This window comes from Mytilinidion resinicola (assembly GCF_010093595.1).
Source record: "Mytilinidion resinicola strain CBS 304.34 unplaced genomic scaffold BDZ99scaffold_6, whole genome shotgun sequence".
NCBI lineage: Eukaryota > Fungi > Ascomycota > Dothideomycetes > Mytilinidiales > Mytilinidiaceae > Mytilinidion > Mytilinidion resinicola.
The window spans coordinates 848,399-870,395 of record NW_022985442.1 but is presented as its reverse complement, the minus strand read 5'-3'; the positions used below and the strand labels follow the sequence as shown (position 1 = coordinate 870,395).

Below are 21,997 nucleotides of genomic sequence, written 5' to 3'. Positions count from 1 at the left end.
GCCTTTTCTAATCCACCCCTGTGCAGGAATGCTTGACGTTTGAGAGTTGGGTCGAGATTGTAAGTCACGTGGAGTCCACTAACCTAACCCTAGGTAACATGTCATCACAACCTCGTGGGTCGATACTAAACTAAAACTCACCTTAGCTCTGCACTTGATTCTTGCGAACCAGCTACAAGCTTTCGGCGTCGCACAAACGGACACCGTGTCCTAGATACAAGGGTTCGACGATCTCCCTCTTCTCGCTCCAATTTGCCCAGTCGTTAAAAGTCAAACTACAGATAGCCCGTCAGGAACGAGATACCTGCATGTGCCGGGCTCTAACACACCATTTATGCAGCACGGGGGCTGGAAAAGATAGAAGGATGCTATGGTGATAGGGGGGGATGGCAGGGAGGGAATGAGACCCGAGTGGACGAGGAGGGGGAGAGGGGAGATGGAGGTCGAAACTTTCCTATGGAGGGTAAATTTGGGTTGCTATGAAGAGCCTTGGTGGTGGAACTTTTCATGATGTCGGGGGCCGGGAGTCACGTTTTGATGATGAGGAGAATTGGATCAGCGGTTGGATGGGGAGAGGGTGAGCTTGCTTGCGGGGAATAAGGATCCGGGTCCATTTCAAACTTGCGTCTCGGAAGCTCTCCGTGGCATTGGCTGGTGGAAGACTCTGTGGAAGCTTGTGGCGCCACGCCGTTCACCACGCCGTTTTAGCCCGTCGTGATGGTGGCTGTCTGAGCCTTCAATGTTTTTAGCCAACGTCAACTCCTCCGACGCATTTCCAGTCTAATAATCCTAAAGCCCTTGTCATTAATATCTACAGCCTACTTAGTCAAACCTATAGGCGGTCTAATTAACGCGATAGAGTGCAATAGATGAAATACTTAGGGGGACATTCACAAGGCGGCTTTGTCGTGGGTTTTCTAGGCGTGTATATGAATTAGTTAACACTATTTATAAGTACCGTGTTCTCTAAGTAAATCCGGACGCCTCTCTTAGCACGCTAACTAAGCGAGCTAAGGCGATGGCAGAAAAATTATATTAACTTCCTGCTACTGAGTCAATCAACTCGATGTATCAATGGTATGAGAGAGTGGCGTCATGCTTTGTGTACTTAAGCGATGTGAGGATTTAAGATGTAAGGACAGGAGTTGAGCTGCCGTGGTCTTCAGATTATGACAATGGCGAGACGCTCTTATTGCCATCGGTCTATTCTACCAATAATTTGCAGAAAGCCAGTGGTCTACAAGAGGATGGACGCTTTAAGAGCTTATAGCACCGAGTGACATCCGTTTCTTCAATATGGCATGGGAAGTCATTAGCCGGAAATATAAATTGCTGGATGTACCTCCTAACATTACTTGCGTGGACATCCTAACCTTAGGAGGGGACCCTAGACATGTAAGCGTGGCGAAGAGGATATCCTAGGCGTTAAAAAGGGTGACGACTAGAATAGAGGACTAAGCGTACTGTCTGCTCGGCCTATTTAATGTCAACATGCCATTGCTTTATAGCGAAGAAAGGAAGGCATTCTTAAGGTTATAAGAGATTATAAAGGCTTCGGACGATGAATTATTATTTGCTTAGACCTTACCTTTCTTTCCGGGGCTAGATGGAATTCTGCTCTTTCTATCCCTTAGGTAGCTTTATATCAGGTGTAATCTTGAATATATTTCCTAGAACTATTATCTACGTAAACTAAACTACCAAAAGTACATAGAAGCATTATGAGGCCAATGAAAATAGAGCTCAGCAGAGAAAGCTAAAGCAGAAGCGCAGCCTAGCCAGAACATCCTGGCCTCCGACGTGGAGAAATCACCAGGGCCAAAAACAATAAGTACGAGGAAAAGAACCAGACTCAATAAAGCGATGTGCGAGATATATGGCCATCGGTATAACAATCCCGTAGCTAATGAAAATGTCGAAACCCAAGCTATGAATGGAAACCAGACAGGGAAATTATTTTTTTCCTCGTAAGTAACGAGATAAGTGATAAGTCCGACGAAAGCTAGGAATAGGACTCTTAAAGTGGTCCACATTATTTTCCAGTAGAGCAGGGTCCGCGGGTTCTTCCAAGTGACGTGCATTTGGCTTTTCGGCTCTTCTGGTTCGCTCTCTACGGCTTCTTCCGTGCTCTTCGCCTTCTTCTCCTCGGCCTCTTTCAGCTTTTCCCGAACCCAGCCGGGCTTTCGTTTCAGCATGACTGGTTTCTGGAGCAGTCTCTGAACAATTAGGAGGGCGGATTGATGCGAGCCGTCGTGTGTCTCGTACTTGGCACCAACTTCTAACATCGTCTTCCAATACTTCTCTTTCAGCCCTTTTTCTCGCAACATTTGTTTCCGGCTGTCTTCTTCTGTCGGGTCCTCGCGCCATTTAGAGGTGACCAGGGCTACGGATGCGGCATTGTCTAACCCACAAAGAGCTTCGAAATAGGCGAGATTCTAGTAATTAATGAGCGTACGCTAGCAAGAGTACGGAAGAGTAAACACACCTTGTGAGCTTCATCGTCAAATCTTGGTATCGTCATATCGTACAGGTAGATTAATCTAATCTTTCTGTCTTCCAAGGAAAGTCCGTTGAGCTCGTTGAAGAGTTCCGCCATGGTCTGCGTGTCGGACTTGTTTGCGTCACCAAAACCGGGCGTGTCGATGATGTAGGCTTGTTTATCATATATGTTGAACTTGTAGAAAGTAAAGTTGTTAGTGCCTGACGATGAGTATTAGATTCGCAAGCTCAACAAGCACGCAATAGTCTGCTTGTAGCTTACATGGTTCCAGGCCATCACTGACTGCTGGAGGGCTTGATCCAGAATCAAGCCCTCCAAGGGTGTTGATAAATGTGCTCTTTCCTGCACCTGTCCTGCCAATGATCGCAAAAATGGGGAGAGTGCGGTCTAGTACTGGTGTCGAGCGCATGGCTGTCTCACCCATCACTCCGTAGGCGGGATTCCACCGGTGTGCGAACAGAAGGGTGAAGGATAGAGTAATGCAGATGTATAGGAGCCAGGATTTGCACGTCCGCGCTGGGCGTAGTAGATGAGCTGGATATCATCAGCAAGACTCTTGCTTGTTGAACGCGATTCATCCCTGACTCACGGAAGATAAAATGTCGCCGTTCTTGAAATTCTTCCCTGTCGTCTTTTTCTTCGCACTTTTTAGAGCCCTTAGAGTCGCCCTCTTCGGATTCTTCTTTTATGGACATTTCAGGCTCTCGCCCAACACCACTGTCTGGCAGTTTCCCGATCTCATAAAGAAGCCGTCTCCAAGCCTTAGCACCTTCCCCATATATCATTGGCATGGAGACGTCGAAGATGCCAAGTAGACAATATGCCTGGTCTTCTTCTTCCGTGGTGTTGCGATTTTGTGCCCACGACAATCGTGTTTCGACGGGAAATTTAGAGAGATGACCTCCTCGAAGAGCTTCAGTCGGAATCCCCGTAATACGGTGAATGTGTTGCTCCAGCTCTCTTTTACTGCCAAGTTTCTGGTTGTCATAAGAAAAGAAATCAACTTGTCGCGGTGCGAGAAGTTCTTGGAGCGTCCAGCCTCGAGTGAACCATCGACTTTGACTAAACTCCGCCTTCCAGTCAGGGGTCTTAGATCGTGCTGGAACGTCGATCAGATAAACGTAGCATTTGATCGCCTTTTGGTACCAGCGAAACATGGAGTGAATAGCCTCTGAAAGCTCAGTATTGTTCGTCTTGTCAATACAACATGAATCCACCCAAAAGTATAGCAGGCCATCGCGTTCCGCTTGTTTTCCGCAGAAGAGGATCTTCTTATAGCCAGCTTTGCGTATGTGGGTGCCGTTAACCAGGTCGCTATAATCGACCTCGTCGGTATCTTTTCCCCATGTGTGCGAAAGTATGGCATATGCGGGAACATTGTTCGTGCGAAATTTGGTTATGCTGACTCCGCCATCGCCTTTCAGCTTTAGGAGACGCATCTTGATCTATAGATGGTGGAAGTCGTAAAAGAGGGAGCTTTAGGAGAGGGCCGCAAACACTTCATCTCGTTGGCGGAGGACAACTAGAAAATGACAGCTCCAAAGCAGTAGATAGTCTTAGACACAATCACGAGAGGTTGGCCGAGGAAATGCGAATTCAAGCTGTTCGGTTGAGGTAGGCCATGCCAGCGAGGCTGCGCTGCGTTAGAACGGAATTCGAAAATGGCGATCGTGGGCTTCGGGAGAGCAGTGTTCCAAGTACTGTCCAAGGAGCGTCTGGTCGATCAGGTTGATATAGATGTTACTCATGTGTGAGGCAATGCCGTCGAGGCAGTGCCGGTGAGGTGCGGGGACAGTGGGGGCTGAAACCTAGAACCTCCGGAGCTCTATTTCACGCCAAGCCCCTCCGTACGTGAGGCTATACGTGAGGCGGCACGGCTGTACAGCCTCTCCGTTCTACGGCGCATTCTATCCGATTCCTTCAGCCGTATATACAGCCGTATGTAAGGCTGTACATAAGTACAAAAGAGGCCGGCCGTGATGCCGTACAAGAGAGGCCGTACGTATCTGTACGTGCAGCCTCTCTGTTTAATTCTATATTACCTGCCATGCCTACATGCCTAGGAGGATGCCACCTAATGGAGGCTCATTTCCATGGAGCCTGGCCCACCTGAATTGCTGCCTGCACCGCCGCCTACGCTTGCTCACCCATTCACTTAAGAGGAACCTCCGAGGAGTCGGCCCGGCCGCTCCAGCCAATTAGAGGATTAGACGAGATGGGGGGTGTATAATTCTTTGAAAGGGGGTGTACGATTATTCGTTAGGGGGTGTACGATTAGCCCTCCCCTTTCTAAGAAGAGTTTTGGTGTTGTTTGCTTGACTCGCTATTTTCATAATGTCCGCGCTGGCAGTCACGTTTTGATGAGGATGGGAAAGGGTGAATTGCTTGCGGGAATAACAGTAAGGATTAGGGTCCATACCAAACTTGCGTCTTGGAAGCATTCCGAGGCATGGCTGGTGGAAGCTTCGTTGGAAGCTTGTGGCGGCACGCCGTTTCAGCCCGTCGTGATGTGGCTGGCTGGGCTTCAACATTGTCTTTATTAGCCAACGTCAACTCCGACGTGTTTTCAGTCCAACAATATGAAAGTCCTCGTCATTAGTATTCGCAGCCTACGAAGTGAAAGCTATAGGTGGCCCAATTGATGCGACAGAATGCGATGGATGAATACTTAGGGGGAGATTCACGAGGCGGCTTTGTCGTGGGTTTTCTGAGCGCGTGAGTGTGGAAGTATGAATCTGGTAACACTATTGATGGGTAACGGGAAACGCGTCGTTTTTGACCATCTGGTCTAACTTTCGTGAGCGGGTCTCGTCTGATCTAATTGCAGGTGGGTATGTGGGTATTTCCATTAGTTTTCAAGCAGCGCGTCTTAGCCGCCGGCTATTCAGATGACTCTGGGCACAAAAAGATCTCCTGATGGTTAAACGAGGAGGGCATTCTTCTGGGGGGAACATACTCGATGAAATGGCCAGAACCGCCATCATCTGTCTTTTTCCAAGGGTCGAATATGTAGCCATCTTCAGCCTCTTGACGGTCATCTTCATGTCTGTCCTGTGTATTTTCTTCTTGAGTGGCCTCAGTTAGGCCTGACAGTTGCAGCAGAGGGCAGTCTAGCCATCCACAAAGCTTCTCGTGCAATTCGAGACGCGCCTACCGTCCGCCATTGTGAGGCCGGGCAGCTGGCTTTACCAACAGCGCCACAAAAGAGTGTGAATTGAGAATCGATCTCGATTCCCAACTGCCAGCTACTTACACACTCACCACCAGCCAGCGCCAAGTACCTTCCAAGGCCTGACATCCATTGTTGCTAGAGCTCACCATGGCGCTGGCCGTATAACTGAGGGGCGTGAGTATATTTGCGCCGCGTCCTGCTTCCTCTTTCTGCTCTTCATTCCACCTGCGTCTTCTTGTCTAGTCATTACTTGCAAAAGCATTCTTTACCTTTCAAGATGGTTTCGGTAAACTTCCTAGGGCTTCTGCTCTCTTCCGCGTTGGTAGTTTCTGCTCTAAACACCGGTACCACTACCGTCCAAAAGTGCACAACCAAGCAATCTTCCAAATCGATCAAGGAAGTTCCCACGAGCACCAAGACTACGACTGTAACACTGCTTCCGAAGATCATTTTATCAACTACCCATAAAACCGTCACCACGACGGCAAAGCCAATCACTACCAGCATCGTTTCAGAGACAACTATAACGGACACTTTCACAGATTTCGCTGTCACTAATAGTAAGCTTGAGCTAGTTCTCAGAGCTAGTCGTGCTCATAAAACTAATTCTTCATAGCTTTCTCCACTACCTCAACCGATTATACTACAATCACAAACGTTGCTTATAGTACTTTAACATTCAAGACGGTTAGAGTCGCTCGGATACGACCGTGGTAGCTGTTTACACCGTCCCAACGCCAGACGGATTCCAGCCCATCGCAGACACTGTGAACGGGTATACTCGGGTTGCAGCACTACAACCTAGGGTCAGCAACTCATATGCAGTAACGTATCAGGATAGCATGCTGATACAGGAGGAAGTAACAGGTAGTGCAACAGCAGTGCTGCAGCACGGTATCAGTACTGTATCAGGAAACAGGATGAATCAAGTAACGCGTCAGGAAGAGATACCACGTTATGCCCCCGGGGCTGGCCCCCCTCCTTCCCCTAGTATATAAACAACGAGCTAGACACCCATAGAAATCAGAGTTCACATCAATTTCAACCTGAGTGGTATCCAGGTACTCCCGAAAAGGCAAAGCGAGCGGGCCAGCATCCGCATGGTGATCTTGTTGAGCGAGGAGCTGCGAAGGGAGGATGCAACTCTAAGACCTACCCTGTCGCTGTTCAATGTGAGTTTTCTAAACTCACCTCTACTCTTCGCTTTGCTGACGCATCATGAAGGCCTCAAGCAGATCCAGAAGCAGGCCACAAAGACAGTCGCGGTCGTTGGCAAGGCGATCACCAAGACCCTGCCGCCGAAAACAATAACTCAGGTTAAAATTGATGTGAACTCTGATTTCTATAGACGTCTAGCTAGTTGTATATATACTAGGGGAAGGAAGGGGGCCACCCCCAGGGTGGCGCGCTAGTAAGTTCAGATGAGCCCTGCACAGCTGAGGCTTCAGCTCGGTTCTCTACAGCTGAGATTTCAGCTGGGTTCTCTACAGCTGATGTTCGGAGAGTAGCTTTCTGGCATATGAGTTGTTGATCCTAGGTTGTAGTGCTGCAACCTGAGTCAATAACGACTACCGTTCAGAGCATCCAGACGACTACATTGACCGAAGTGCCTGCCGATGTCTCTATCACAGAGAGGTACGTCCACTTCCCAGAGTCAATTTGCCTTGTACCAGCTAACATCTCGCAGCTTCTCTACCACGCTCACCGTGACCGAAGGGGAGACAACCACGATCGCTGTAGCTGCCACCGTCACGTCCCAGAACACGGTCAGCCAGACAGTGACCTCATACGCAGCATGCGCTACCAACAACATCCTCGGCCCAGCTCTCTCCAACGGCAGAGTCATCAAGAACATCTACACCAACACAGCCGGTGGCTTCAGTGGAACGTCTAGTACGTCGGCTCTTGACTGCTGTGAGCAGTGCCGGCATGCCACGGCGTGCTCCGGCGTAGGGTACAACCGAGCAGCGGTACCTGCTACATCTTCAGCACCCTTTCAGGAACTTGCGGCGCGTAGAGTGCCATTTCGGAATATTTCGTCACTAACGCTCCCCCTCAATCGTACCAGTATGCGGTCAGCAACGGGCCGTGTGGGTACCTGACCAGCCATGGACCTGGAAACTAGATGTTTGATGTGGGAGGGGAATGAGGGGAAGATTGATTTGCATGGCATCAGATGGCGGCACAATCATCTTCTGAAATCTATTTAATTTGTGTCGACTGTCGAAGCTTTTGTATATATCCTTCGCAGTCGATATGTATTTACATTTTTTGTAATGTTGATGAGAGATGAATTAGATTATAATTCAAAAATATTCTAGTACAAGTGAATGCTACTAACAAACGTCGCATATCATTGTGCTGGAATCTTAAAGAAGAGTCGCGTCGATGTCGTGCATGTGAGATTTCACGTGATGGATGCATTAGGCGCATTGCGGCCTAGTGTCGTTGCTACAGCAATGTTGTTGCCCAAATTCCGCCCGCGCAAAAAGTTCGGTGAGACATTGCACATCATTTAGCCCAGAGCTGCGAACACCCCTCGAAACATTTCCTTTCTTCTATGTTTCTTTAGCAAATTGCTTTCCTTACGCCTTTATCCCTCACTTCCTGGAATCATTGACTTGATTCCCGCGTCGGAGAATTCATTGGTACGCGTTGTGTACAAACCAATCGACTCCACTTTCAGACACTAATCGACGCCGTTAGAGCTCACGACCATGGATCCAAAGGCAGCTTCCAGTGCAGGAGCTGAGCGGCCTGGCCACCGGCGCAACAAGTCCTCTACTTCGGTGCTCAAATCATTGATGGTCTCGAAGGGTCACAAGAAGACTCCATCAGATGGCACGCCTCTGAGCATCAAAGAGGCCCATATCACGCAGTCATACGACCCCAGATCCAACATGAACGCCATGCCTATGCTCCCGCCGGATCATCCTCATACCCAGCGTGCCCTCGGCCAAATACACAACCCTCCTAGCAACCCTGCATCATCACGGAAGTCCAAGGACACCAAAGATGCCAAGCCCAAAGGCCTACACAAGAAGACTCTCAGCTCGGTCTCGTTGCGGTCTTTAGCTAAGGATAAGGACAAGGAAGAGAAAAGGCATTCACGGGAGCCGAGTCGAGCTCGTGCGGACAAGGACGAGACCGGAAGTCCGAAGAAGAACAAATCCTCGACAAACCTAGCCGCTGTATTCCACAAGTCGAAGGCACCTAAGGAAGTCAACCGAAATTCCCACAATGCGAGAGACAAGGAGAACACCACACCGCCTGGCTCTGCTATTGCACCAGAAGTACAGACTCCGATTTGGGCCCAATTCAGCTCACAGCCCTTCCAAGAAGTCAGGACCACGAGCACCATTCCTCTCAACGACCGTCGATCGATTGAACAGGAAATCGCCCTCTATACTCCTACCGAATACTCTCCGTCTAAACAACGGAACTTCTATGACTATGGACAGCCTTCGCTGCAGAAGCGACCGGGTGCGGCTTCAAAAGAGAGGCCTAAGTCTACCTTCCTGCCTAGTACCGGATCGACCTCCAACTTCATGGAGACCCTATCTCGAAAGATGAGCGGCGAGCGCGCGCCGTTGTCTGCCACAAAGGGGAATGAGATTCGGGGGAAAGAGGATACTAGTTCGAGGGGGGCCACGACTAGAGGAATGTTGAGACGCGCAAGTTCCGAGGGTCGCAAGTCTATGGACGATAAGCCCAGACCGGGACAAACCGTAGCCCAGAAAGGTGCCCGTGTGATGGCTGCAGTTGCAGTCTTCAACGGTAAATCGAAGGAAGCCGAAGTTGGCGCGTCATCACCGTTGAACCCGAAGGATATCGACGAGGAGTTTGAAGCTGTTCTGGTAAGACCTTACCAGGAAATGGTGAGGTGATATCGCTAACAATAGTTTAGGAGTCTAGGAATATTCCAGAGCATCAACGAGTGCAGATGCGAAGCCTTACTCACGACATTAAGGCGAACTTCGTTCGGGTTCACAAAGTTGATGCACCCCAGCCAACGCCCCAGCCAGCAAAGGAGGCTACGACAAAGCGTTCTCTCTGGGGCGATGCTGCGTCTAAGCGTCCTACTCTCGGTAGATCTGCGAAGTCCCGGGATGGGTCGCATGAAGACGAGGCCACTGATGCCGCGGATGCATCCAAGTCTGCAAGCACGTCCAAACGTACTAGACCTCGAAGCAGGGCCTTCACCTTCAGCAAGGGAGATTCTCCGACCAAGAAGCAGAAGGCGGAGGGAGAACTTCCCAAATCATCTTCAACGAAGGCAATGATTCCCAAGTCCCCGTCCTCGAAGTCTCTTGCATCGATGAATGGTACTCAGGGATCATCGTTCTTTTCGAAGAACCCCAAGTCCGCTACACCAGATGAATTTGTCGCCTACATGCGAAAGGTACAGAAGCCTCAAGCAGTTGAAGTCGGCAAAATGAACAAGCTACGCCAGCTTCTGAGGAACGAGACTGTAGAATGGGTGGATGGGTTCATGCGTCAAGGCGGTATGACGGAGCTAGTAGGCCTCCTTCACCGGATCATGGAGGTTGAATGGCGGTAAGTATTCTTGTGACGATATGTGTAAATTTCGATGCTAATTCTGTTCCAGGGAGGAGCATGAAGACACTTTGCTTCACGAAGTGCTTCGCTGCCTAAAGGGCCTATGCACCACCGACCTGGCTCTGAAAGAGCTTTGTCACGTCTCTTCGACACTCTTCCCAGTATTGATCGCCATGCTGTTCGACCCAGAGCACAAAGGACCCAGCGAGTTTACTACACGAGATCTAATCCTCAGCCTGTTGTTTGCTCACCTTTCGTCTGCCCCGCTGGCCGATCGTGGTTCCAGAGCGAGGGAAATATTGTCTTACCTAAAGGATCCTGTGAACGAGAAGGAAGCCCAAGCTATCCCATTCGTCCTCCAAATGCATCAGCCACGTCCGTATCGTGTTTGGTGCCGCGAGATCAGTAACGTTACGAAGGAGGTGTTTTGGATCTTCAATCATTCTGCGAATGTTGTTCCCATGCCTAAGACCATCGAGGACGGCAGATCCTACGCAGAAACACACTTCCCCGGCCCACGACCCATTGTTGCAGCTCAGCCATATGTCGGTGGGGTGGAGTGGGATTCTACGAACTACCTGGCAACCCACCTCGACCTTCTGAATGGACTTATCGCTTCGCTTCCTGAGAAGGAAGACCGGGATGCTCTCCGTACCGAGCTGAAGGCATCTGGGTTCGAGAAGTTGCTTGGATACTTGAGAGCCTGCAGTGAAAAGTACTACGCTGCAGTTCACTGTGGCCTCAAGACGTGGGTCCGCGCCGCTGTTGCCGATGACTGGGATGCTAGGACAGTCAGGATGTACGGTGGCGATGGAGCCATGCCCATCAGTCCTAAGAAGAGCCCCAAGAAGGCAGAAAAGGCACCGGTGATCGAAGCACCGAATCTTGGTTTGGGCAACAATCTAGGCCTTGGACTGGATTTCGGCAAGGACCAGAAAGCGAAGAGCGCAGAGCGTGATTCAGATGATTGGATTTAGAGCTCTAGATCATGTCTACGGTTGGCTCTGAGAATGGTTGGACAGAGAGATGGTTCTATTGAGTTAGGTGTGTGGTGTCGAATTTGCTGTCCGCCCGGTTGGTCATGGATGGAGTCTGAGTCTTAATGGGTCTGGGTCTGGGTCTTTGATTGGGTTCTTGTTTCCTTTTTCTCTACTGCCCTATGGGTCACGACTTTCTTTCTTTACGTCTTGCATGACTGCATGGGGATGTAATGATTTGACGACGATGATCGATGATTACACTGGATAACGAGTCTCTGCTTTCTTCTTGTAGATATTCTTTGTGCGAAATATGTTTCAATCTTCAAACGAAGCGCGTGATGTGAAAGCTAGATACTAGACGCTGTCAGTTGATGAGCAGTGTGAAGTTCGGGGCAGTGTGTCTACCCGATGATTACTCTACGTCCACGGCTATATCCTTCAACTTGCTTCCAAACTGACTACTACGCGCCAGAGTGAATTTGCTTTTCGACGTGAGGTCTATGGCTTTCTGGTGAGTCTTACTAGTGTAGTGACGCACGTCTCGTCTAATTGGATGTCTAGACGCGCGCCTACCATGTTTTGAAATTTGTCTTAGAGCTCCGCGCGACCTCGTCCTCCTATCTCACTACACCCTCCGTCTAAGACACGGTGTCTTCACTAGATTTTGGCATCAAATCACCCACCCGGACATCTCAAAGCACTGTCTATTCGACAACTACTTAAGCATTCCATCGCGGCCGCCGTAAAGCCTCCGCCCGCCATTATGGATTGGCGATCACAAGCCGGCTACTTCCCATACAATCAGCCTACTTATCCGTATCCTGGCTATGATATTAGCGGAGGTGACACTGGCTACGTTGAGTTCGAAGGCGACGACGACGATAGCGGAATGTATGAGCCTGAGGAGGCAGTTGAGCCTGTCCCCACCATCCTCCCAACAACTACAGCGACTCTCACTTCCGGGCTAGATGGCGCGGTAAGATATTCCACTCTCACCTGTGTTTCTCCTCTGTTCACCGAAGCTGTTTCCCAGTTCCAGCTCCCAGTGAAGCAAGCCTGCTAAGTCACGAAGCCTACACAGAGCGATACAAAAGCACAACCCACCGAACCCGAAGCCAATGTCCCCAAGTCTACCCCACAAGAACAACTGTTTGCACTCCGAGAACGACTTATGGCTTCCAAGAAGAGTGCTACACCATCGGCGGAACCAAAACCGGTGCCGACTGCTCAAGAATCTACAATAAGCGCAGACGTGGATAACTTCATCGCTGAGGAGAGAGCAGCTGCGGAGGCGGCCAATGCGAAGAACACGCCAACGACGGCAGCAATGCCAGGTGGAATCAATGGTTCTGCAAACAAAACTCCCTTGTCCATCTCGAAGCAAGCCACGCCAACAACAAATACTGCGCAAGGAAGAGCTCCTGCAGCGTCGGTGTCTTCAGCGAAGAAGCACATTATTCCGCCGACAATCAAGAACAATGGCCCTACTCAATCGCCGACACCATTACAGAAAATACAACAATCCAGATTGACCAAACAAAACCCTCAATCTCAGCCATCAGTAGAACCGGGGGAAATTATGGAACCCAAAGCTGGTTTGACTGCACAACCGTTACTAGGAAAGGAGGCCGCAAAGCCAATTCGTCCGCGGCAGGGCGCTAACACTGAAACCCCAAAAACTACTCAGCCGGCTCAGCCTGAGCGCAAGGATAGCAATACTGAAAAGGCTCGGGATCACCAAGAGCCAGCAACAAGTTTGTCTCGACAGAATAACTCACGACCGCAACCAGATAAGAATGCAGCACAGACCGCTCAGAAACAGACCCAAGCTACTAAAGCTAATGGCTCTGCCTCCGACATCAATGCTACTAACCGTGAAACAACAGCATCAACCACGCAAGTTCGGAAAGATAGCTATCCTGAGCGTAGAACTCAAGGCGAACGACAGCCAGAACTTCCGGTTCGACGACCTACAGTCCCCATTGCTCGTAATTTGGAACCTCAAGCTGAGGGCCAGAATGCAGCCCAGCGCCAGGCAGCTGAAAAGACGACCCAAAATGCGATCGTACTTTCAAATCCTCGCCCTGACTCTGTTCATGATCAACGACTTGCGGCGGAGCGTGGCTCAATCAATACTGCTGCCGCACACTCCCACTATTTCGATGATCTGGACGAGTGGCTCGAAATCACTCGGTATCACGATCAACAGTATCGCCAGAAGTTACTTAGTAGGCATAGAGCATTCGCGGAACTTGACAGAGAGGCGGAACGCATCGATAGAGAGTTTCCATTAGATGAAGATGAGCACGCTTACCTTCCACGTCCAGGCGCGTTCCGGGCTTCTTCCCGACCTTCCGCGGTTAGGAGAATAGCTTCAACATCATCCATGCGCCCACCTCCGCCGCCGGCCGAAAATACAGCCGCAAAGACTTTCGAGGATGCTTCAAGATATGGCAACATCCAAGCTCCGCAAAAACGTGGACTCTCACCATCAGCGCCCGAAACTCTACGACCTGGCAAGCAAGTCCGATTGGATGCAGTTGCAGGTGCCCAGCAGCGACTGGATGAGCATACTGACGTAGGAACGCGTGGAGGGTATGAGAAAGTGCCCATATCTCCCCATAGGTAAAGTTTCTCGTGTTCATCACTTTGCTATTCAAATGGAACACGACAATAATGCGGAGAATGGCATTTGAGCCGGCCCACCTAGATGATCCGGAAACTGACTATCAACAGTATAGAGAACAGCGGAAATGGCTTTCGTATCCGAGGAGTGATGGACGATGAAGACGCCTCTCGAGGTCCCCAATCCCGACCTCAATCATCTCGCAATCGACCAATAGAGAGGAGCCCAAGCCCGCTTAGGCATCCAGCTCGCCGAATATCATATCCGGAGGAACGTGCCCGCCGCGACGAAGAAGACCGTGGCATGCTTTCACGCAGCAATACTTACCAGAGCCGGAGAGATGAGAGCCCGCCCCGCGCTCACTATACCCGGGCCCGAAGCCCACTCGAATATCGTAGCGAATTCAGCAACTACCGCCCTGGAACCTCAAGCGGTGTTTACGACACTTCACCGACCTATCACAACGACCGTGGACGGGGAAGAGGCTATGGCCGTGGTACATTTGGAGGCCGGGGAGGTCGTCCTAGATCACCTCCAAGAGAGCCAGAGCGCGATCGTCCATTGCAACTTGGGGCAGGCGGTCAGTACGCCCGTTCTCGCTTTTGAATCACCTTCTCTGTCAATCTCTCCATCACTTTCAAGGGCCTTTTCCATAGTTCAGATTTCCCTTGTCAAGTTGGCTCGACTATTCCTGGTCGCCATCTTCCCTTCGGGGCCTTTCTAATGTAGCTCAAACTCCGAAAAGGTATAATTGTCTCTGATCGGTGTGCCCGAAACAGGTGCTCGCTACTTTATGATCAAATCGTGGAACCACGATAACGTCCAAACGGCACAGCGTGAGGGTGTGTGGGCGACGCAGCCGCATAACGAGGAGTTGCTCGCCAATGCATTCAAGACGTGTAGACATGTGATTCTGGTTTTCTCGGTGAACAAAAGCACTTGCTTCCAAGGCTATGTATGTGCCCCGCTCCTCCTTCGTGCGCCGCCCCTTTGTTACTCTAGGCTTTTTGGCTTGCTATTTCTCTTAACGGTACCAAACCTATCCTCACGTGCGCAGACTGATGTTCCACTAGGCTCGTATGCAATCGGCGCCCGGCGAAGCACCCACGCCTAGTTGGACGAAGAACTTGCTCTGGCCCACATCTGGCCCGTTCTACATTCGCTGGATTACAATCGCGGATGTGAGGTTTAGCCGTATTGGACATCTGAAGAATAGTATGAACGAAGGGCAGGCGGTGCTCGTGGGACGAGATGGGCAAGAGATTGAGGAGGAGTGCGGCAGATTGCTCTGCGAAAGCATTGACGATGTCGGTGCTATGATGAAGGCGGAAGACGAACAGCTGTTTTGAGGTGCTCAACGACACAGAAATTGAGTCGATTATGGCAGTGCGGTATTATTAAAGGTTAAGGATAGTATCTTTTTGCAGGGTACCGACTAGTAGATCACGTTAGATATATTGTGCTGTCTACTGAACTAGGGTAGGACTAGCTGAATGCGAATTATACTATAATATATGAGTTGTCTGCCTGAAACATGTGCATCCCAGTCTCCCATCAGGGCGTTACGGTCTGGCGGAAGGACCCGTCTTCCGGGTAGCAATGGGGATTCTGCCCCAGACTGCACAGTCGTCACATCGCATTCTCACGAGACCGCCAGGCGCTGCGAGTACTTGACTAGCGGGGCGATACTGTACATCAAATGCAAAGGCTTCCTGACGAGCTCTCTGGCGCTGTAAATCATTTTATTCTTTACCGCGATTGGCGGCAACGGCGCCCTTTGAACGTCAACCTCGCTCCTCCCAGCGCCCCGCAATGCACAGCACACGCACCCACTGCACTGCTAAGGACAAGGCAGCTAGCACCTCCATCGCCCGCCGCAATCCAGCCGCCCTGATTCGCCGCGGGCAAGCGGTCCGATCCCGACGCCTGATCGCTTGGAGCAGCTGCAGGCATTCCGGCGAGAGCTGGACTGTGCCACTCTGCTCCAGCAAACTTCGAGATACTGCACCCCAAGCACCCCAACCGCGACCTTTGAGTGCTTAGTACAGCCGAACGACTCGAGAGACGCACGAGAGCGCACCCGCCGCCTGCATCTTGCGTCTGGCTAGAGCGGAGCGGAGTGTTCGCCATGTCCATAAAGTACGTGCATCTCCCGTCGACTTCCTTTCCGCGTAGCTGCCTATCTACCCCGCGAGAAGCTTGTTTGCTCAAGCTATCGGAACCCCTCTCTGCACCCTCTCTAGGCCTTTTATAGGACCGACTGCCGGTACCTTACACATGTTCCCCTCGGCCAGCTTCCTCTGTCTTTCGTCGTTGCTGTTGCCCCTTCACCCCGCACCCCCATTATAACGAGTCGGTCCTGGTGACCTGTCTTACCCAGCCATGCGGTCGAGGACCTTGCTTGGTCGTAGAAGCAGTCGCTTACGAGATGATAGCTGGGTGATGCTGTCGGAGGACGGCGCGGGCTTCACGCCACTGCCCGGAGAGAAGACGCTATACACGAGTCCGCCACGTACGGCACTGAGCTTGCAGAGCTTGAATAAGAACGGGGCAGAGACGTATTCGGTGAATAGTGGTGGGGGCGTTGTGTTCTTGTCGAATCGACGGGTATGTCCAATACACTCTCTAATATTCCTCCTACCCAGAAGACCCTGCGTGGCACATTGATGCCCGAAGAAGTAACCATGCTAACATTTCCATCCATCACAGCTAATATACCTCCCATCCACCCCCTCTTCCTCCCTCCAATCCTTCGCCTCCCCCATCCTCAACCTCCACGACACCCACGTCACAGCCCCGTGGTTCGGTCCCAACGTCTGGTCCGCCCTCGTCCAGCCCGTCCCCAACGGCGGAATACCTCCCTCGCACGCAGCCCTCGAGCTCAAGCTCACCTTCAAAGAAGGCGGAGCCTTCGACTTCCACACGGCCTACGAACGGCTAAAAGAACGGCTGGCACAAGCAGTGGAGAGTGCGCGGGAGGAAGCTCCTTCTACAGGACCAGAGGGGGTCGACTGGAACCGCGTTCATCTGGAAGACTTGCCGGCATATGAAGCGCCAAGTACGGCGTCTGTATCAGCGACGGAGAGCGTGCCGAGTTCGCCGATGAGTCCTGGCCAGAGGAGTGGGAGCGTGGGTTTCGGGCTTGAGGCACAGGCGAGAAGGCCGAGTGTGCAGAGTCCGAGGGAGGAGACGTTCCCAACGCCTGTGGAGCCGCCGCCAGGGTATGAGGAGGTGCAGAGGGGAAGTATTGTTGAGGAGCTGGAAAGGAGGATTAGGAGTGGGGAGACGGAGGAGAGGTAACAGGAAGGAAGGCTATCTTGTGCTGGTGGATAGGGATTGGCGTATGAAGGAATGGGATGTTATCGGATGGGATGGATGATCCGGGTAGGGCAGCATGGCGTTGGATTGGACTTTCGAAGATGGACGTCTACTTCTAGAGCTAGAGGTGTGTTGTCACCATGGCAAAGACTGAGGGGTGGGAATCTGCTTCTTGCCGTTCAAGATCAAGATGTTCCTTCGTCAAAATAGGGTGTCTATCCCGTGCCTAGGTACTTTGGGCGTTCGTACGAGATGCTTCTGAAGACGCGGAGTATTGTCCCAAAAGCTTCACGACCTCGGTGTTGTAAATCGGCTCGCCAGCTCTCCCCACAACTCCAACCCCGGTGTCCACCTGACTTTGATTACTTTCGCCGCACGGTGGCCGTTTCGCTTTTTGAGGTCCTGTGACGTGCATTGACATGTGAAGACGGGCGAGGTACGGGAGACTGCGTGACTCAATAAATCCACCAAATTGAAGTCTGCAAGCCATATTTCAGAGCTGCGAGTATCTTAAAGCGGCGGTAAGGTGACTGACTATGCCATGCTATTTTCTATGATATGTACTCTTTGTAGCAGTAGCAAAAACCGTTCTGTTGCGATGCCGAACAATCCACAGCCAAATTGCTCACCAAGAGTTGCAGCGTCCCGTACCGTTCACTTGAGCGCTATTCCCTATGCGGACATACCTCGGCGGCTGCGAGGACCTGGACAGAGGAGCTATGTCATAAAGGATGGACCTCCGTCTCACGCCGCAGTCTTCACATGCGCTGCTGCTCTTTCATAAACACCTCTACCTTCTACCTCGCTCCTAGAAAGCTACGATATTCACCAAACTGCTCTTCTTCCGCAAATCAACCCGCATTCCTGAAGTTCGAGCTTTGAGCGTAGGTTCCTGGGACTTCTAAACAACAAAATGGCGAACCAGACTGGACGGGCTTCTGCGGGTGAGCCATGCCTTCTTTCCTCTATTTCCGCTATCTGCTGGCAGTAAACAGATGAAAGGAAGAAGCTGACGAGTGTATAGCCCAAGATCGGTTGAGCCAGGTTGGAGATCACATCACCGCCACAGGATCCCAAATCCCCAAGGGACGAGCAGCCCTCTTAGAAAAGGGACCAGACGATGTAAGAGCCTCTTTCAGAACTTCCAGCAAGAGATCCAACCACAATTCGCTCCATGGCTACGCCTTAGCTTGGTGTTTATACGTCTTCTCCTCAAAGCCCTCCCCGCCACCTCCGCCCATTCCGGGACGTATTCTCACATAACACCCAAAACTAACATAATCCCCAGATTGTGGTTACATGTGCCCTCCGTACACCTATCTGTAAAGGCGGCAAAGGCCTCCTCAAAGACACCGCCGCCGCCGACCTCCTCGTGTCAGCCTTCACTTCGCTGCTCCAACGCTCGAACATCGACCCCGCCCTAGTCGAAGACATAGCCGTCGGGACAGTTCTTGCCCCGGGAGGTGGAGCAACAGAGTTCAGAGCCGCGGCGTTGGCCGCTGGGTTCCCGGTGACGGCCGCGGTGAAGAGCTTGAACCGGCAATGTTCGAGTGGTCTGCAGGCGTGTGTAGATATTGCGAATGAGATCAGAGCGGGCGTAATTGATATCGGTATTGGTGCGGGTGTAGAAAGTATGAGCACGCAGTATGGGTGAGTTATTTTGGTTCCGTCATACACTTTGGTTGAAAGAGAGACATTGCTAACAATATACGCCCTCAGCCCCCAAGCCGTCACGGAATTCTCCGAGCTCCTCGAATCCCACAAAGAAGCCGCCAACTGCAAAGTCCCCATGGGCGTTCTCTCGGAAGCCATGGCGAAGTCCAAATCCATCCCCCGCAGCGCCCAAGACGCCTTTGCCGCCTCCTCCTTCCAAAAAGCCGTCGAAGCCCAGAAACAGGGCCTCTTCGACCAAGAAATCGCCCCACTAACCGTCAAATGGACCGACCCGAAAACCGACGAGGAGAAAACCATCACCGTCTCCAAGGACGACGGCATCCGCGCCGGCATCACCGCCGAGTCGCTCGCCAAGATCCGCCCGGCCTTCGCCAAAGACGGCAGCATCCACGCCGGCAACGCCTCCCAGATCTCCGACGGCGCCGCCGTCGTGCTGCTCATGACGCGCGCGACCGCGCTGAAGCTCGGCCAGCCCATCCTCGGCAAGTTCGTGCAGGCGTCCGTCGTTGGTGTGCCGCCGCTGCTTATGGGCGTTGGGCCTGCAGCCGCGATTCCGGTCGTGCTGGCGAAAACGGGCCTCGATAAGGGTGAGGTCGATATCTATGAGATCAATGAGGCGTTTGCGAGTCAGTGTTTGTACTGTATTAACGAGTTGGGCTTGGATCAGAAAAAGATTAACCCCAAGGGCGGCGCGATCGCGTTCGGGCATCCGCTGGGGTGTACGGGGGCGAGGCAGGTTAGCACGCTGCTTTATGAGTTGAAGCGGAGGGGCGAGCAGGTGGGCATGACGAGTATGTGTATTGGGACGGGGATGGGCATGGCGGCGGTGTGGGTGGCTGAGTAGTGGGAAGGTGGTAAAGGAGAGGTGAGATCTGAGCTCGCGGAACGAGACAGGTTGAGGATGTTGGTGTTCGTGGGATTGTGAGTTCGTGTGGTTGGTGTATGAATAGACTCATTCAGACCCAGGCCCTTTTTTGAACGTCATTGGATTCTGTGGAACGTGGCGCCTCAGCTCTGTTTCCCTTTCCTTCCTCTCTAATCTTCTCTACTCCCCTCACACGAATCTACCCTTACTCCAACCGCGGCGTTGAGGCTACTAGCCGCGGGTAGCATTAAGAACTCTCTACGGGCAGTTGTGGGCCGGTAGACTAACACTACGGATGTACGTGCTAGCCTCTAGTGATCAATTGGCGTCTGCGAGGAAATACTCCAGATGTTGATTGGCGGCTGCCAGGACCCAAGACTAAGGCCACGGCGCAATCTCTAGCGGAACTCCACGTGCGGCTGACTATGAATCAACGTCACAGGAAGGGAAATCGTCATTGGTATGGGATGCGTTACCATGAGTTGAGTCATCGAGAACTAAACGAAGATGGGGAGGGTAAGGAGTTGAGAAGTCTATTTGACACAGTTGTACCCAGCCCGGCAGTGGAATTCCACCCGCTAAAGGAACGAAAGCGATGCAGCGCCGAAACATCACCGCCACTCGTCACAAGCCGTGAATCCTGTGAAACCTCGAAAGACGAGAGGAAAGTATATAAGCCAAAGTATTATCCTAGACAGGCTTCCACGGAGTCGCCAGTCCTACTTCGAAGTAAAATCAGGGAAAACATCTCCATTTCCAAACCTGCTTCAACTCCATTTCCAACCTCCTTCAACTCCATCTCCACCCTCTCAAACACACCGCCACATCGCGTTCTTCTCGCTCTTCCAAATCCATCATGCTGCCACACACAAGCATCGCCGAATCCGCGCTCACCTCCTTATCCGCCGCCCACCCCCCCACCGCCCCCATCTTCATGCTCAACCTCCTCCGCTACCGCCCGACCGCCGCCTACACTGCGCCAACCGACCTCCCCCAGGTCTCCGGTCACGAAGCCTACCACGCCCGCTACGTCCCCGCGCTGCGCCCGCTCATGGCCGCGAACGGCAGCGTGCCGATCTTCCTCGGCAGGGTCTACGCCGCGCTGTGTGGGCCGGCGGAGGGGGAGAGGTGGGACGAGGTCGCGATTGTGATGTATCCGAGTGTGGCGGCGTTTAAGGAGATGGTTGGGAGTGAGACTTACAAGAAAGAGTGTGAGATGCATCGGCGGGCGGCGTTGGAGGAGTGGAGGTTGGTGCCGTGCGAGAGGGTTGAGTTGTAGGAGGGCCAAGGGAGATTGGGAGGGAGGCGAGATTCCTTGTCTTTACGCTTTTTGTGCCTGAGTCTGTAGCGAGGAACTGATAGCTAGTAAGGCGTAGTCAGGGAAAACGTTGTAGTAGGGCTTTCAGGGTAGCAAGTTTGTTGATGGTGAAGAGAGAGTGATGGTTTAAAGGAATGCTTGTGTGTTCGTTCTGCGAATGAAAGGGCCGTAATATGAGATCCTTACATTAGGATTACTTCACTAAGCACATTTGCCTAAGAGATGTCCTTCCTTCAAGATCATGCTGAGAAAATTCTCACTTTTCAGTCCTTTCTTTTAGTAAGGGGTCTTCTTTGCAATGGTTCATTTACGTACTAGGTTCCGGCTTTGATCTATGCTTCGATTTTCTTTAGCGTTACTCAATCTGATATCTCCATAGTTAATCAGGTGCTCGATAAATAAGGAGTTCCCCTAAAAGGTCGCGGCTTAAATAATCTGTCCGTGATGGCTTTTGAGGGGAGATTTTAGGGTAGAAAAATTGTTCGGAGTAAGGCGTCTTGGTAATGGATGGAGCATATGGGGAATCATTAACTGGAAGTATCTTGGCAATTGGTTAGCGAGCTAATAAGTCATCTTGTTGCAAAGGTATCGTGGAAGTTGGAGGAGTTGATTATACAGCATGAAATCACTATTGAGATACTCTGCGGATCCAAAAGTTTGCAAGTAAACCATACCAGAGAGGATGCGTTCTAGGAAGGGAATGTCGTAGTTAAATGGAATCTTAATAAGAGTATAGCTTCTTAGGATAAAGCACTACTGAGATGGAGTCCTCCTTGTGCGAAATATTCTTGAGATGAAACTGTATTGACGTAGAAGCGTAGAAGCTTCTCAAGAGAGGACCTTGTTAGGCACTAAAACACTTCCTCCTCCATATAATATCCCACCCAACTTATCCTTCGGACCCTAACTAACATCCAATCTGTCCCCTTCGCAGTATATTTCCTACCCAAGTTATCATTTTCAAAAGCCACAACATAAGCAAGG

The 21,997-nt window shown here is 51.4% G+C and overlaps 8 protein-coding genes across 8 annotated transcripts; 6 read left to right on the top strand and 2 right to left on the bottom strand.

Moving 5' to 3' along the window:
* Nucleotides 1–1,218: 1,218 nt before the first annotated feature.
* BDZ99DRAFT_558196 (uncharacterized protein) lies at nucleotides 1,219–2,612 on the bottom strand. Its single transcript, XM_033727225.1, has 2 exons — nucleotides 2,486–2,612; nucleotides 1,219–2,416 (listed from the first exon to the last, which is right to left on the bottom strand). Exon 2 carries the CDS (start codon nucleotides 2,325–2,327, stop codon nucleotides 1,698–1,700), a length of 630 nt encoding a protein of 209 aa, XP_033579275.1. The 5' UTR covers nucleotides 2,328–2,416; nucleotides 2,486–2,612; the 3' UTR covers nucleotides 1,219–1,697.
* Nucleotides 2,613–2,636: 24 nt separating this feature from the next.
* On the bottom strand, nucleotides 2,637–4,289 carry BDZ99DRAFT_264589 (HET-domain-containing protein). Its single transcript, XM_033713828.1, has 3 exons — nucleotides 3,146–4,289; nucleotides 2,762–3,034; nucleotides 2,637–2,700 (listed from the first exon to the last, which is right to left on the bottom strand). The coding sequence occupies exons 1-2, from the start codon at nucleotides 3,937–3,939 to the stop codon at nucleotides 2,917–2,919; spliced, it is 912 nt and encodes a 303-aa protein (XP_033579274.1). The 5' UTR covers nucleotides 3,940–4,289; the 3' UTR covers nucleotides 2,637–2,700; nucleotides 2,762–2,916.
* Nucleotides 4,290–5,949: 1,660 nt separating this feature from the next.
* Nucleotides 5,950–7,689, top strand: BDZ99DRAFT_496757 (uncharacterized protein; the record flags this gene model as incomplete). Its single annotated transcript, XM_033723462.1, has 7 exons — nucleotides 5,950–6,232; nucleotides 6,289–6,359; nucleotides 6,527–6,662; nucleotides 6,734–6,844; nucleotides 7,280–7,307; nucleotides 7,360–7,565; nucleotides 7,595–7,689. The coding sequence occupies 7 exons, from the start codon at nucleotides 5,950–5,952 to the stop codon at nucleotides 7,687–7,689; spliced, it is 930 nt and encodes a 309-aa protein (XP_033579273.1).
* Nucleotides 7,690–8,431: 742 nt separating this feature from the next.
* On the top strand, nucleotides 8,432–11,604 carry BDZ99DRAFT_412911 (uncharacterized protein). Its single transcript, XM_033716670.1, has 3 exons — nucleotides 8,432–9,529; nucleotides 9,580–10,229; nucleotides 10,282–11,604. The coding sequence occupies exons 1-3, from the start codon at nucleotides 8,477–8,479 to the stop codon at nucleotides 11,207–11,209; spliced, it is 2,631 nt and encodes an 876-aa protein (XP_033579272.1). The 5' UTR covers nucleotides 8,432–8,476; the 3' UTR covers nucleotides 11,210–11,604.
* A 1,574-nt stretch (nucleotides 11,605–13,178) lies between these two features.
* BDZ99DRAFT_439322 (YTH-domain-containing protein) lies at nucleotides 13,179–15,339 on the top strand. Its single transcript, XM_033717651.1, has 4 exons — nucleotides 13,179–13,837; nucleotides 13,949–14,418; nucleotides 14,618–14,793; nucleotides 14,912–15,339. The coding sequence occupies exons 1-4, from the start codon at nucleotides 13,599–13,601 to the stop codon at nucleotides 15,185–15,187; spliced, it is 1,161 nt and encodes a 386-aa protein (XP_033579271.1). The 5' UTR covers nucleotides 13,179–13,598; the 3' UTR covers nucleotides 15,188–15,339.
* A 934-nt stretch (nucleotides 15,340–16,273) lies between these two features.
* Nucleotides 16,274–17,625, top strand: BDZ99DRAFT_461037 (ubiquinol-cytochrome c reductase complex 17 kd protein). The gene is made up of 2 exons (XM_033719521.1): nucleotides 16,274–16,445; nucleotides 16,548–17,625. The coding sequence occupies exons 1-2, from the start codon at nucleotides 16,281–16,283 to the stop codon at nucleotides 17,136–17,138; spliced, it is 756 nt and encodes a 251-aa protein (XP_033579270.1). The 5' UTR covers nucleotides 16,274–16,280; the 3' UTR covers nucleotides 17,139–17,625.
* Nucleotides 17,626–18,069: 444 nt separating this feature from the next.
* On the top strand, nucleotides 18,070–19,674 carry BDZ99DRAFT_474497 (thiolase; the record flags this gene model as incomplete). The annotated part of the gene is made up of 4 exons (XM_033721911.1): nucleotides 18,070–18,100; nucleotides 18,181–18,278; nucleotides 18,445–18,806; nucleotides 18,876–19,674. The coding sequence occupies 4 exons, from the start codon at nucleotides 18,070–18,072 to the stop codon at nucleotides 19,672–19,674; spliced, it is 1,290 nt and encodes a 429-aa protein (XP_033579269.1).
* An 877-nt stretch (nucleotides 19,675–20,551) lies between these two features.
* Nucleotides 20,552–20,974, top strand: BDZ99DRAFT_518160 (uncharacterized protein; the record flags this gene model as incomplete). The annotated part of the gene is made up of 1 exon (XM_033725269.1): nucleotides 20,552–20,974. The coding sequence occupies one exon, from the start codon at nucleotides 20,552–20,554 to the stop codon at nucleotides 20,972–20,974; it is 423 nt and encodes a 140-aa protein (XP_033579268.1).
* Nucleotides 20,975–21,997: the final 1,023 nt, after the last annotated feature.

Bases quoted from the DNA above. Each gene is read 5' to 3' on its own strand.
- BDZ99DRAFT_439322 (XM_033717651.1), top strand. From the start codon at position 13,599: ATGCGCCCACCTCCGCCGCCGGCCGAAAATACAGCCGCAAAGACTTTC. The intron at 14,419-14,617 runs GTCAGTACGCCC...TGCCCGAAACAG, and splicing joins ATTGCAACTTGGGGCAGGCG to GTGCTCGCTACTTTATGATC. The intron at 14,794-14,911 runs GTATGTGCCCCG...ATGTTCCACTAG, and splicing joins GCACTTGCTTCCAAGGCTAT to GCTCGTATGCAATCGGCGCC.
- BDZ99DRAFT_558196 (XM_033727225.1), bottom strand. From the start codon at position 2,327: ATGTTGCGAGAAAAAGGGCTGAAAGAGAAGTATTGGAAGACGATGTTA.
- BDZ99DRAFT_412911 (XM_033716670.1), top strand. From the start codon at position 8,477: ATGGTCTCGAAGGGTCACAAGAAGACTCCATCAGATGGCACGCCTCTG. The intron at 9,530-9,579 runs GTAAGACCTTAC...ACAATAGTTTAG, and splicing joins AGGAGTTTGAAGCTGTTCTG to GAGTCTAGGAATATTCCAGA. The intron at 10,230-10,281 runs GTAAGTATTCTT...ATTCTGTTCCAG, and splicing joins ATCATGGAGGTTGAATGGCG to GGAGGAGCATGAAGACACTT.
- BDZ99DRAFT_264589 (XM_033713828.1), bottom strand. From the start codon at position 3,939: ATGCGTCTCCTAAAGCTGAAAGGCGATGGCGGAGTCAGCATAACCAAA. The intron at 3,035-3,145 runs GTGCGAAGAAAA...GATGATATCCAG, and splicing joins GACTCTAAGGGCTCTAAAAA to CTCATCTACTACGCCCAGCG.
- BDZ99DRAFT_461037 (XM_033719521.1), top strand. From the start codon at position 16,281: ATGCTGTCGGAGGACGGCGCGGGCTTCACGCCACTGCCCGGAGAGAAG. The intron at 16,446-16,547 runs GTATGTCCAATA...CATCCATCACAG, and splicing joins TGTTCTTGTCGAATCGACGG to CTAATATACCTCCCATCCAC.